The sequence below is a fragment of the Solanum verrucosum genome, unplaced genomic scaffold (assembly GCF_900185275.1).
Source record: "Solanum verrucosum unplaced genomic scaffold, falcon-dt-bn FXZP01000259.1, whole genome shotgun sequence".
Taxonomy (NCBI): domain Eukaryota; kingdom Viridiplantae; phylum Streptophyta; class Magnoliopsida; order Solanales; family Solanaceae; genus Solanum; species Solanum verrucosum.
This window is the reverse complement of record NW_026019973.1, coordinates 667,712-682,341: the sequence shown is the minus strand read 5'-3', so window position 1 is coordinate 682,341 and position 14,630 is coordinate 667,712. Positions and strand designations below refer to the sequence as shown.

Below are 14,630 nucleotides of genomic sequence, written 5' to 3'. Positions count from 1 at the left end.
AACTATTTCTCTCTTAAACTAAATTTTCGAACTCAAGTTTTAAATATGAAAAATCTTTAATAGAAAATATTTTTCTTCAATTTTATACGATACAAATTTAAATTAATCAAATTTTAATACAAATATTCGATCAAATGGGAGATCAAAAAATACAACACCACATACTTACTAGATATATATTACCTTGCTGGAGTTAATTCTTTTTCTTTATTTCCACTTCACTTTTTGTTTCTTGTGAATAATACTACTAATATTAAATAAATTTAGTCTATGAATATCATCATGATCCATAAGGAGCCACCAACACGTCACGTTGAGGATATGCCATGGAATATATGCTTTTATCTCAATTTTCCTTATCACTAAAACAAAATCAGCTTTTAACGGTAATAAATATATTATAATTTTTATCAGCACTAATTAATTATTATTAGATTCAGTATCATTAAGACCTTTAACGATATTTATAAAAAGTACTACTATAAAATATAATTATCACTATTAATTATCTCTAAAAAATCATATTTAATAGCAATGAAAGTAATACGTCTAATAGAATATTTCGCCTCATGCATTGGTGGTAAGACGAAGAGTTAAGATCTCTTAACCACTTAAAAAATGTATAGAAGAAAATAACTTCTACGTAAAATATAAAGATCTTTTATAAAAAAACATAAAAATAAAAAGCTTACAAAATCAATTCTCCCAAATGAGACTCGAAGGGTGATCACTATTTAATAATTTAACATGTTACAAACATGTTAATTCTTATTTTTAGTATATAATATAATAAGAATTATACTATTAGACTAATTTTATTATTGCTATTTATAATTAGTGGTCTAGATTTATTAGTACTTTTACACCATCAAATTTGTATAAAATTAAGTACTCAATTTAGACTTTAAAAGAAAATATATGTTGTAAATTACAACATTACCCCCAATAAAATAATATTGGAGCACTAAGAACTACATGAGAAAATAGTGTGGAGAGCAATGAACTCATATTTGTCTTCACTCTCACCAATTATTTGGAGAGTGGAGTTGTGAATGTCAAGTCCATTTTCATGGCTCACTCTTTTTCCAATTTAATAATACAATTTGTCACTATTTGAAAAGTTAATCATTTTTTTATTTGTTTATGATTATTATTTTTTTGGTTTGCAATTTTTTAATATTTTAATTATAATAAAAAATATATTTTTGACTCACCGAAAATATAACCTTATATTAAAATAAATAAATTAGAAGGTTAGAAGAATAACGTATAACGTTTGTAGGTAGTCAATAGTTTTCTCTTTTTCATGTGGCAGAATAGAGGTTAGTCTTAGATACATGTTTTGTTGTCAATATTCTCTTTTCTTAATATTTTCATTAGAACTTTTTTTGCTCTTGTATTTTTTTAAATTTGTTTAAAATATATTTTTTTTAGTAGAGAATTTATTAAAAATAATTTTACTTTATCTTACAAAAAATAAGGATAAAATTATATAGACTCTACTTTTTAAAATTTCACTTATGAAATTACGTTAGATATGTTATTATTGAATAATAGATTCATTATGAATGCCTTTTGTAATTTCTTGATCATGTAAAATTAATTTTCTTAAAAAATAAAGATCACTAAATCACAAGATAAAGAAGGCTGGCTTGGAACATTCCGCATCACAATTATTCCATTCCTTTTTATTTTACTCATTCTTTTACATTTTTTCCCTTTTTAGTTCATTTTAGAAAAAAAATGTTTTTTTAATTTTAATTTTTTCACATGACATATTAAAATCGTAAGATTAAATTTTAGTACATTTTACATAATTTTTAGACATAAGATTTAATAATCTTCTTTATTTTAAAAAATTCTATAGCAAATCAAAAGCAGGCAAATTAACAAATTGAAACGAAGAAACTACAATTTATCAAATATTAAATGATTTGACCCTTGTGTTTTAAATTTCATCCTTAAGGATAAGGTATAAAATATCACAAAAACTAATCACAAAATTTTATTTTCGAAATTTGTATTTTTTTATTTTTTTTATGGAAAGTGCTTATATAAAACGACATTTGTGGCCAATGTTTAAATGCTGATAAAAATAAACAAATCAATATGAACTTAGTTTAAAAAAAGACCTATAATCCTCTTTATTGTCTAAGGACAAGATGCATATGAAATTAGTAACCAGAAAAAAAGAAGTAAATATTATAAATATAAATTAGTAACCAAAATGTTCAAAAGTTTCTAGTGAATGAAACTTTTTAGTAGTTGCATTATGTAAATCTAAGGAACAAAAGTATTTAATGCAATAAATTTGGTTTTTATTTTTTCAACCACTTATTTTATTTGTAAATGTAATGAGAGGGGTATTTTGTTTTTGCTTCTTTCATTGTTTCATATGCATAATTTCCACATGCATTGGAGCCCAAGAAAATATATTGTCGGTGCAGACCAATTATTTGACTCTTTTTTACTATATATATATAGGTTGAGTGAATGTGTCGGGGCTTAAATAATGAAGCGAATAGTGTAATTTTAGCTATCAGATTTCGTCTTTTGATCCTAAACTTAGGTTGGAATGAGAGTTTGAAAATTTAATGTCAAGTTGAATATGAATAAAAGAATGCAATCTTAACAAAAGATCGATCTGCGTCTTTGAGGTCACTGATGATGCAAAATGAATTAATTCACTACTAGTTTTTCAGATAAACATCAATTTTCCTTGAAATTAAATTTGACTCTAACTTATAATTTCTGTAAATTATGATTAACAATTAAAATGTAAATTTATATTCTCTCCATCACACTTAACTTCCACTAAAAGCAATCTATAGCTATTGATGTGTCTAATGAAAAAAAGTAATAATTAATGTGTTTAATAAAAGCAAACTATCGTTAAGAATTATTTATGATCATATACTATTAACATAAGTAAAATGATTTTGGTATTTCAATCATTCTATTTTACTTGTCATTATTACTATAAATAATTGATCCAACATATTTACCACTATTTAATATGATACAAAAAATGTAATATCAAATTAAGATTAAAAATAGATAAAAATAATTTAATAAAAATAATACTTTAATTAATATTTTTCTTAATAAGAATACGTAAAAGATAAGTATAACAATTAAATTAAATCAGAGAAATTTGCCACATATAATTACTGAAAACAACGAGATATGGGAGTCACATAAGAAAATGACAAACAAAACTCGAACAATAATATTCTTTTTAAGTTGGTAATTCATCTTATTTTGTCCTCTACACGTCACCTCTTACAGAAAAAATACAAAAATAAGAATTAGTGATATTTAATATGCTCAAAGTCCCCTGTTCATAATTTCTTGTCATTATTTTTAATACTTTTATTAAAAATAATAAGCCAAAATGATGGTAATTTATATTTAACCATTTGTATAACAAATCTAGCTATTTGATTTATCCAAATTTAGGTAGAATAGATTCATTAAAAGAGTAAATCACTCTCTATAAAAATATATTTACGTAAAATATTTTTTGTTTACTGAGTTACTTATAATTTTTTATTTTTTTGAAATCTCATCTTTCATTATTGGTGGAGGAATTAAATGATGAATTAGATAAAGAAAGAGAGGTTTTAGTGGTAGATTATCTAATGAAATCGTCATCAAAATTAAGATCTTATTCATTTTATCATTTTATAATTTACAACTTAATAATTAAAGTTCATTTAGGAGATAAAAATACAGAAATTTATTCAATATTTTTATTAGAATTCTAACTTCTGTAAATTTTGTATTGCATAATACATGAATAAACAACTTAATTTTAAGACCCCTCTTCTCCAAGTTCCAGTGGGGGAATTAAGAATTCTCAATTAATTTAAATTTGTATCACATAACATAATATATAATGAAAAATTTAACTTTGGATTCCGCACTCGGCATAGGTGGAGGAATGATCAATCGAAAAAAAAAAGAGAATTTCTAATTGTAGATTATCTAATGAAACTATTGCAAAAAATGATTTTTTCTTCATCTTGTCATTTAATAATTCACGATCAGATTTTAGTAATTTGCAATTTGACAATTTAAATTTATTAAATGAATAAAAATGAAAATGTTTATTCGGTATCCATATAGAACCCCAACTAATTGAAATTTGCATCTCATGACATAATACATAAAATGGACAACTTAACTTTGGAATCCTGCCCTCAACGTCGATGGAGGAATTGAATCGGAAAATGAAGAAGAGAGATTTTAGTTACGGGAAAGGGTCAAAATTGCCTCTGAACTAAGCGAAATAGACCACTTATACCCTCCATTACATTTTGGGATAAAAAATACCCCCGCAGTTATCCCAAGAGACCACAAATACCCTCAAGAGTTAACACCCCAATTTTTTAGTGACGTGGCAAGCCACATGGGACTAATCCCTCCACTTAAGCATTGCCAACTAAGATTCACTACAAAAGAACTTGACTTTTAGTGGCGACAAAGTCGCCACAAAATCCCAAAATATTGCCACTAAAGGTTATGAGTGATTTTTAGTGGCGACTAAGGCTCCAACAACCATTCCTTAGTAAAACCTATTTTTTCAACCAAAAAATATGATAATTAATTTTCGATTGCGACCTAATTTTCTAAAATAAATAACTTGCAATATCCATATTAAAAACATCCACTATTATTACGAAAAATAATCAAAATTACTTCTCGATTCAAATCTCCTACTATATATATATATAATCCATCATTGTACATTTTATACATTTACATATGACATAAAAATAAAACATATAGTGTCTTCAAACTCCTACTTAATCGATATCATATTTGATTTTTTAAAAACAATGAAGAAAAAAACACAAAATTAGAATTTAATGTTGAAAACTTTTAGTGACGATTTTCTGGGCTTTTGTGGCGACTGTTGTTGCCGCTAAAGGTCTAGTTCTTTTGTAGTGAATCCTAGTTGGCAACGCTTAGGTGGAAGGATTAGTCCCACGTGGTTTGCCACGTCAACAAAAATTTGGGGTGTTAACTCTTGAGGGTATTTGTGGTCTCTTAGGAAAACAGCAGGGGCATTTTTATCCCAAAATGTAACGAAGGGTATAAATGATCTACTTCATATAGTTCGGGGGCAATTTTGACCCTTTTCCGTTTTAGTTATAGATACCTAATGAAACCGTCGTCGAAATCGAGATTTTATTTATCTTATCATTTAATAATTTATAATCAGATTTATATAATTCGTAACTGGGCAATTTAATATTTATTTAATAAATGCAAATGAAAAATATATTTGATGTCCATATATAATTTTTCGACCAGAGATCTATGAATCATGGACGACATCTCCCCATGACCTTGCGTCTCTGAAAGTGTCCTTCCTTAATGACCGGGAATCCATTCTAACCCTAATTAATTTAAATCTGTGTCACGTAACATAATACATAAACCGACAACTTAGCTCCCCCACACCCTACCCCCTACTTGAAAAAGTTTATTCGATATTACATATAGAACCCCAATTAATTTAAATCTGCACAGTGTAACATAATACATAAATGTATAACTCAACTTGAAATTCTGCCCTAAACAACGATGGATGAATTGAATCAAAAATAAAAAGAGAGATGTGGATATCGAATGAAACCGTCATCAAAATTCAGATCTTATTCATTTTTACCATTAATAACACATTATCAAATCTAAGCAATTTACAACTTGACAATTTAAATGAAAAAAATATTCGATATTTATATACGACTTTCTGATCGGAAGTACATGCATCATAAACGTATCTCCCCATGAACTTTCACCTCCAAAAGTATCTATCCTTCTTAATATCCCAACATCCATCCAAACCCTAATTAATTTACATTCACATCACGTAATCTAATACACCAAAACAACTCAACTCCCCTCCCCCCCCTAACCCCAACCCCAACCCCAACTTGACGACTCACCTATTGCAACAAACACACAAAAGCATAAGTCAAGCACTTGCACTCCACAATTTAGCTTTTTTTTTTTTTTTTTACTTCTATTCCCCTTTTTGTATTTACCAAACAAAAACAAATTTCTTATTTTCCTTCCTTTATTCTCTCCCATCCTTTTTTCTTGTCTACCTAGATTTTCTCTTTCTACCAAAAAAATAAAATAAAATAAAATAAAATAAATTCATCAAAAATATTCTTCAAAGATTAGACCAATGACCACCCAATACCCATCACTCTATACATTTCTTGTCTATAAAACTTTTTTTCCCTTTTTTTTTCTCCCCTAAATTTAGGTCAATTCTCCTTCTTGAATTCCCTGTTGTTTCTTTCTTCTTCCCTTTAAATTTCCCAGAAAAATCTTCATCCTTTGATTCAGCTTTTTTTATTATATTTTCTTGAATTTTGGCTCTAATTTCTCAATTTTCTGTTGAAAAATTGCATATTTAAGGAGATTTAGCACATGGGTCTTCAAAAATTTCTACTTTTTTTGCTCAGATTATTGGTTTGATTGATTCTTGCTGAGGTTTGAGCAGCTCGGGTTGTTTGAGAATTTTCATTTTCTTCCTAGCTGAAAATTTTTGGTAGCGAAATGGCAGCTGGTCCAATTGAGTCAACAGTGGTTGTGGTGGTGGAGGAGTCGTCTCGTCGTTTTGGAGATCTGAGAGGTGTCCAGTGGCGTATTGATTTGGGGATTTTGCCTTCTTCTCCATCTTCAACCATTGATGATCTTCGTCGTGTTACCGCTAACTCACGTAGAAGGTATAGAATCTGCTTTGTTTTTTTTACCCTTTTGGGATTGTTATGTTTGTTTCTGTTGGTTTTCTTGTTTGTTGTGATAAAAAGATGGAAACTTTACATTTTCTGTTGATTTGTGAAAAAACTAGAAAACCCAACTTGAGATATGATGTAAATAGAGACTATACAATTGTGTTGATGATGGTGATGATGTGTGGAGATGTTTGATGGTAAAGAATAGTATGTTGCTAGCAGTTGACTAATTTGATTATCTATTTATATAAACACAATTGTATTTTCTTGCAAATGCTTTTGAGATTTTCTCAGATTTTGGAAAAAAGAAAAACACATCATTAACATAATTGTTGTGTTGAGATGATCTGTTTACTTGCTTGTTTGATGCTAAAGAATAATATGATTCTAGCAGTTGACTGATTGGATTATCTTTTTTGTCATTCTTTTCTTGTCAGTTTTGTGCAGAGTTGTTGTTCTGAAGTTTATTTACATGGAAGCTCTTCTTTCCCAAGTCTAGATTTGGGATTGTAGGTTTTAGAGGCTGTTAGTTTCTCAAATCTTGTGTCGAACACCTATAGAAAATTAAGGATTGAAAGCTTGTTCTTGATTGTTTGAATGCTCAGCAACTACCGCAGCTGGATTTTCCAGATTTCTAGATATATGATGTACACATACACTCATTTTAATATCTTAAGCTCATTTATGAGTAAAAAAATGTTGCATCTCATCAACATGTTTTTCCTGAAATAGTAACAATGTAGATTGAATGTACTGATATAAAAATGTTATTGGTGCATTGCTCAATTTGATTGTACTGTTTCTTTTCAAAATTTTGTGATGATCCAAATTCCAGCGTGTTAGTTTCTTTTAATTTCTATGTCCTCAATATGATAATGAGGTTTGTAATGTATAATGTTTTTGTGTAACGTATTTTTGGTTGTGTAGGTATGCTTCTTTGAGAAGACACCTTCTTATTGATCCACATGTGCCTAAAGATGGAAGTAATTCTCCTGATCCTGTCATAGACAATCCACTGTCGCAAAACCCTGGTAGGATATTTGCATCATTTGTTCATTTTTCTTCTCTTTTAGCAAGTGCAATGCTGAAAATTGTTCAAACTTCACAACACCTTCAAACATTTGAAACTTTTTCAAGATTCTCTTTTGATGAAGAGTTAAGACCATCCTGAAAAACTTCATAAAAAAAAAGACCATCCAGAAGAAATGATTATTGTGTCCTGCTCTAGAAAAGTATAGTTTCATTTTACTCGATCTTAGTTAGTAATTATTTATCAGTTCTTGTATTTCCACTTTGCATTAGAAAGTACTTGGAGAAACTGTAGCTTGCGGTTGAGTAAATGCTAATGGTGGTGTTGTAATGCAGATAGCATGTGGGGTCGCTTCTTCAGGAATGCTGAACTGGAGAAGATGGTTGACCAGGATCTTTCGCGTTTATATCCTGAGCACGGTAGCTATTTCCAGACTGCTGGATGCCAAGCCATGTTGAGGAGGATTCTGCTACTTTGGTGCCTTAGACATCCAGAGTATGGTTACAGACAAGGTAAAAACATTACATTGTCAAACTTATTATGTGCTACTGCTTACTGTTGAAGGGGAATAAGGCCTTTACTAGTCTGTGGCATCTCGCATGAGATACTTTTTCAGTTCTTAAATAGTTAATCAAGATGTAAGTTCTTCAAGCTTAGAAATCAAAGAGCAGGCATTCATACCTACCCTGCCCGTCCTTTTCATAACAAATGACATGCATCTATAATGTAAGCTTAGGCTCGCCCATGTTCAATTGTATCAAGATAATTTCTGCGAACCTATTAATTGTTCACATGCTCTATAGCTGCCTTCAAGTTTGCAGTTTGTATATCATTTTTTTTTGATAACCATGGTGTCCGGGCCAGCTTGTGCGCACCTCAACTAATTCAATTGTATGCCTGCCACCTCCCACCAACAACATGCACTAGGGAACTCTATCCACCAAAGCTAGGACAAATGGGAAGAAATCACCTAGAACCTGTTACTTCATGGTTTTCGCCCACTTCATTGTTCATTGACCACTAGGCCACACCCTTGGGTGCTTGTGTAGCGGCTTATGACGTCCAAATAGCTCATTTACTCTTGATTTCATCACTCTGTGCTGTCATACCCTCCTTTTTTGGGTCCTGTACTTTCTGATCTTGAATTTATCATGTAACCTAGTGCCTTAATTGCTAACCGTCTATCATGTCTGTCTTCTCATTATTAATGGAGGAACTTTCTGCTTCTCTGTTTGCAGGAATGCATGAACTATTGGCCCCACTTCTTTATGTTCTTCAAGCTGATATGGAGCATCTTTCTGAAGTGAGGAATCTGCACGAGGATCATTTTGCTGACAAATTTGATGGATTCTCATTTCATCAAAATGATTTGACATATAAGTTTGATTTTAAAAAGTTTTCGGAATCTACGGAAGATGACATTGGATCTGAGAAGAGTCCAGGGAGAATTACTAGTTTAACTGAACTTGATCCAAAGGTTCAAGCAGTTATTTTATTTAGTGATGCATATGGTGCTGAAGGTGAGCTTGGTATTCTTCTATCTGAGAAGTTCATGGAGCACGACGCTTATTGTATGTTTGACGCTCTGATGAGTGGAGCTGGTGGTGCTGTTTCTATGGCACAATTTTTCTCTCCTGCACCATATGGTACTTCACATACTGGATATCCCCCTGTTATTGAAGCCTCGGCAGCATTATACCATTTGCTTTCACTGGTTGATTCCTCCCTCCACAGTCATCTTGTTGAGCTAGGAGTTGAACCGCAGTATTTCGCACTTCGCTGGTTACGAGTACTATTTGGACGTGAATTTGCACTCGAAGACTTATTGATAATCTGGGATGAAATATTTGCGTGCGATAACAAGAAGTTGGGAAAACCTTGTGAAAATGATGGTGACTCCAGCTCTGGAGTCTTAAATTCATCCAGGGGAGCATTTATATCAGCTTTTGCTGTTACTATGATACTTCATTTGAGGTCTTCGTTGCTTGCGACGGAGAATGCTACTAAGTGCCTCCAGAGATTGCTAAATTTTCCAGAAGATATAAATCTGGGAAAACTGATAGCCAAGGCAAAATCATTGCAGGCTCTGGCAGTGGATGCCAACAGTTCAGCCCCAGTAATTGATTATACTGGAGACTATGGTAGAAGTCAGTCAACGGTTATAAGAGGTCACAGCCATTCAGTTGATTTAGGTTCCCCAAGAACTCCACTTGGCTCCTTAGTACCTGAAAGCTACTGGGAAGAAAAGTGGAGAGTTTTACACAAGGAAGAAGAGAGCAAGAAAAATAGTGCTGAGAAACAAGTTCCAACCCGAAGAAAAGGTTGGTCTGAGAAAGTGAAAATGCGTCTTACCAGAACTGAGTCTGATCCAACCCCATCTGCAGTTGATAATGGAAGAAAAGTTTCCAAATCATCAGTGAGGAGAAGTTTGTTGAAAGATCTTGCTCAGCAGCTTGGCGCCGATGAAGACGCAGAAAAGCTCATTGATGATGAAATTAAGGAGCAAGAAGTTCCAGTTGACATTGTCGGGCAAGAAGATAATGATGGAAATTTTACTTGCACATCTGAACAGTCGGACTCCACTGGAAGTGCCGCTAGTGAACAGAATTCTTCTATCTTCTCAGATCCCCAAAGTCCTATTAGTGATGCAAATGATCATGGAAATAGATCTGAAAGAAGTAGTGTTGCATCAAATTTCTCTGCCGATGAAAATGATGCTGATGGCTATAGTGCTGAGGTATCTTGTACTAATCTGGAAGTTCCACCTCTCCCTAGTTCTGATCCCCCTCAGGAGACCTCGGTAAAATCTGAACAAAGTGTTGACTCTGGGGGAAAAGGTCCAGCTGGCTTGAAGGAGCGGAAACTTCTATCTGGTAAATTTCAGTGGTTATGGAAATTTGGACGAAATGGTGGGGAAGGGACATCCGAAAAAGGGGTCTGTGATTCCACAAAGGCTGACAATTGTGGGAATAATCCCGATGATCCTGCTGTATTGTCCACCGCTGATACATCTAATAACAGTGGAATTAGCAAAGGAGAATCTGTAGACCAGAATTTAATGGTTAGTCTGAGAAATCTCGGACAGTCTATGCTTGAGAACATCCAGGTAAAGACTAATATCTTGCTTAACTTGTGTACGTTGTTTGATTTTTATGATTTTGAAAGTAGCCATTGTGGACATAACTTTGTCATCCTATTTTGCACCCTCAACTTACTGAAGGCAAAGATACTATGCATCCATTTGTTACACAATGTGATACAAAGTATCCATTTGATTTCCGTCATTTCGATCACATGCAATATCAGCAGTCTGTTTATGGTATATACACAATGTGATACAATTCACTCATCATTAATCACTCATCATTTGTGCAGGTGATTGAATCAGTCTTTCAGCAAGATCGTGGTCAAGTTGGAACCTTAGAAAACCTTTCGAAAAATGTTCTAGCTGGTAAAGGACAAGTAACAGCCATGGCAGCTCTCAAAGAGCTTCGGAAAATCAGTAACATCCTCTCGGAGATGTAAGGAGACATAGAGTTCGTTAAGTATGTACATAGGTCTAGTAATTTAAAATGTTTCAATTGCAGAATAATCAAAGTCTTATTCGGCTTCTCATATCTCAACTGTGAGCGATTCAAAATTTTGATATGTATCCAGGATCTTATATGTAAATACAAAATCACCTTCATGTATCATTTTTCATTTATGAAATGTAGCAGTAGATGATATTTCTGTCCAGGCAAGTTGCTTTACAAGTACAAGCAACGAGGTAACTGAGTCTGATAAGTTAATGGTTAGCGTAAACTAGCCAACTTATAACAATTCTTTTGATCTGGAACCAAAGGATTTTGTACCGTAGGTCTCGAATTGTTTGAGATTGAGGCATAATTGATTAAAATTACACTAAAATGGGGGAACATGTTACATGCTTTCTGCCTTATCATAACCAATTAGTTGAGTCTAATAGATGTATTAATGGTAAAAGCTACCCTTAACGAGAGATCTCAAGTTCGACCCCTAGTCCAGCCTCTTCAACCATCCATGAAGCTTGTTTTGGTACAATGTCCTACATTTGTCTCTCTTTACATCGACAGTCAACAATCAAAGTAAAGAAATTCTTCACATTGGGATAAAGATTTATATTTCTATACCAGTAAAGATACACTTATACATTTGCTTCAGTGCATCTAAGATACAATATGAGGCACAAAATGTGACATAGTACTGATTGACAACCTTTATAAAGAGTGAATATCCAAGCAGCTAATATTGGTTTTTCATTGTTGTTTTCATACCTCAATACCGAGCTTTAGCTAGTTTCTTCTGTTGCTTGGCACGTTCAACAGATTCTTGGATCTGTCGGTCATGCTCTCTAATTATTCTATCCACATCGATTGGTTTTGATGCAGATGGAAGTGGACCAAAATATTGATCGTCTTCCACCAAGTCAAGGCCATCTGATTCATGCATTTTATCTGATGGAACAGGTAATGGACCTGACCACTTTTTCTTTCCTTTGATATCATGAATTGGTTCTTTCCTTATCTCTCTCTGAGTATAATTCTCTGAGCCCTCTTTTCTGCTGGACACCTGAAAAAATGTAGAAGAGTTTGTTCCTTCATTTATAACACCTCCTGAGACATATTCATTTGTTTTTTCAAGCCTATTCCAGGTTTCTGAATGGGCAATGAGTTGTCTTCTGTCTATGTTACTCTTTAATTCTGCATTAGCTTCAGGTGCTGGAACTGCCCTTACACTTTTATCTCGTGCATAACTCCGGACCCTACTCCCCTCAATTTCAGTCTTTTTTGCATTGATCTCTTTGCTGGGGGGGCATTGTGGCAAACTTGAGGGATCACAAGCAAATGGTTCTGTTGTGAAAAACTCATTCTGAAGAGCAAGAGCTGCAGTCCCTCTATATTCAGCTCTTATGGAAAGTAAGGTGTCCATTAGTCCTACAGCAGCTGCAGGAAGATCATGAAAGGTCGTGTGAAGAATCCGTCTATAAGGCTCTATTGGCTTCAACATCTCTGCATTGGGCAATTTAATTTTTTGCCAAAAATCATCAGATGGAGAACCACAGAGCTTGAAGATTTTATGCAGTTGCTCAACTTCAGTTCTACCAGGCATAATAGGCTTGCCAGTAAATAGTTCACCAAGTACACAACCAACACCCCATAAATCAACTCCAACTCCATAATAATTTGATCCAAGCAAAAGTTCCGGTGGCCTATAGAAGAGAGTTACAATCCGGCTAGTTAAGGGGATGCTTTGTTCTGGATCAAAAAATGTTGACAGCCCAAAATCTGCAATTTTCAAGATACCATCTTTATTAACTAACAGGTTAGAAGTCTTTACATCTCGATGCAAGATACCACGGCTATGGCAGTGATCAAGCCCTTTAAGCAGCTGGTTCATGTAACATTTGATTTCAGGTTCAGAAAATTTGACACCTTCTTGTTCTTGAATTGCGTTGAGATCATATTCCATGCAATCAAAAACAAGGTACAAACTACAGGACATTTTTGAGGTGACTACACCTTCCAATTTGATAACATTCGGGTGATCACCAAGCCTTCTCAATAGAATGATCTCTCTTGCCATAAACTTGACACTCTCAGGATCAAGATTGTCAAAGCGAACTTTCTTCAGAGCAACAACCTTATTGAGCAAAAGATCGCGACCCTTGTAGACATTACTGTAAGTTCCCTGACCAATTTTATCTAGTTTCTCAAATGTATCAGCTCTTCTTGGAAGCCATCCATTTAAAGTATCACCTGCAACTGAAACAAGCCAGTTAGGCCATCCAGCAACAACTAGTTCACCTTCTATCCCTTTTGGTACTCCTCTGCTGAGTCTTGGATTCAGTTTCCATCTCCTGGTGTGAAGGATTTCTTCCTTCTCTTCTGCCACACATATCTCAACTACATCTGAGGATACCGTTCCTTCAACTGATCGATTCCTGATAGTTGAAGATTTTCCATGACTGGAACCCATAGTTTTCCAAATGAAAAGCAATTTAAGTCTTGTTTTACAACACAAACTAATTCCTCTTTCTTAAAGCTTTGGTTACATACCAAGAAAACAAAACATATTTAGAAACAATTATGTGAACTCAAATCACAAATCAAAGGAGTTGACTTCATAAAAGCAATAATAGTTGTAAACAAAGACTTGGTCCCCTACAAAAGCAATTTCCTAGAAACTCAGTTTTGTTTTTGTATAGGGACTTCATAGATGAGTAGATTTAAGATCCACTGTAGTTGGTACCGCAGAAAATATTTTTCGAAAAATTAATTATTTTCTGAATGCTATTTTCTTGAAAAATGATTTCCAATATTAAGTTGGTCAGTAGAATTTCTTTTTGAAAAATATCTATATTAAGTTGGGCTTATTTTCTCTTAAATTCTCTCCTCTCCTTCATCTTCGACACCAAGGTGTGTTCCTCCCACTTATATTTCAGTCATGGATAGTCTATGAATACATGTTTTCCCATATAATTAGTATCTTTGTATAGGTATATTTCATGAACTCTCAGAATATAGAAATTCATGCCTTTGGACTTGTGCTATTTATTTGCATATTCCGTTCATAATATATAAATTGTCATGGTTAGTTGTACTTTTTGGAGTGGTGGGTTATGAATATCCGATCCCCTAGTATTTGTAATGACCCTAAAGGTCATTTTTTGGAAATTTTCATAAAATGACCGTTTTACCCCTAATTGCCCCTAGTCCTAATTGTTGTATTTTCGAAGTTGGTTTGAAGGAAAATTGATGAAACGTTGAGTTTTTAAGAGTTAAAATTTGGTTAAAAGTGCTATTTCGAGTCATTTGGAGTTT

General features: G+C 33.0%; 2 protein-coding genes across 2 annotated transcripts in view; one reads left to right on the top strand and one right to left on the bottom strand.

Annotated features, from left to right (window-relative positions):
* The first annotated feature begins 6,242 nt into the window (after positions 1-6,242).
* On the top strand, positions 6,243-11,480 carry LOC125817219 (uncharacterized). Its single transcript, XM_049496767.1, has 5 exons — positions 6,243-6,749; positions 7,686-7,789; positions 8,124-8,300; positions 9,027-10,894; positions 11,164-11,480. The coding sequence occupies exons 1-5, from the start codon at positions 6,580-6,582 to the stop codon at positions 11,311-11,313; spliced, it is 2,469 nt and encodes an 822-aa protein (XP_049352724.1). The 5' UTR covers positions 6,243-6,579; the 3' UTR covers positions 11,314-11,480.
* Positions 11,481-12,084: 604 nt separating this feature from the next.
* The window catches only part of LOC125817273 (probable serine/threonine-protein kinase At1g54610), a 79,039-nt gene continuing 76,493 nt past the window's right edge, over positions 12,085-14,630 (bottom strand). Inside the window, exon 2 of the mRNA XM_049496816.1 lies at positions 12,085-13,613. Within this exon, the coding sequence (XP_049352773.1) occupies positions 12,085-13,613 (1,529 nt within the window). The remainder of the gene's footprint in view (positions 13,614-14,630) is intronic.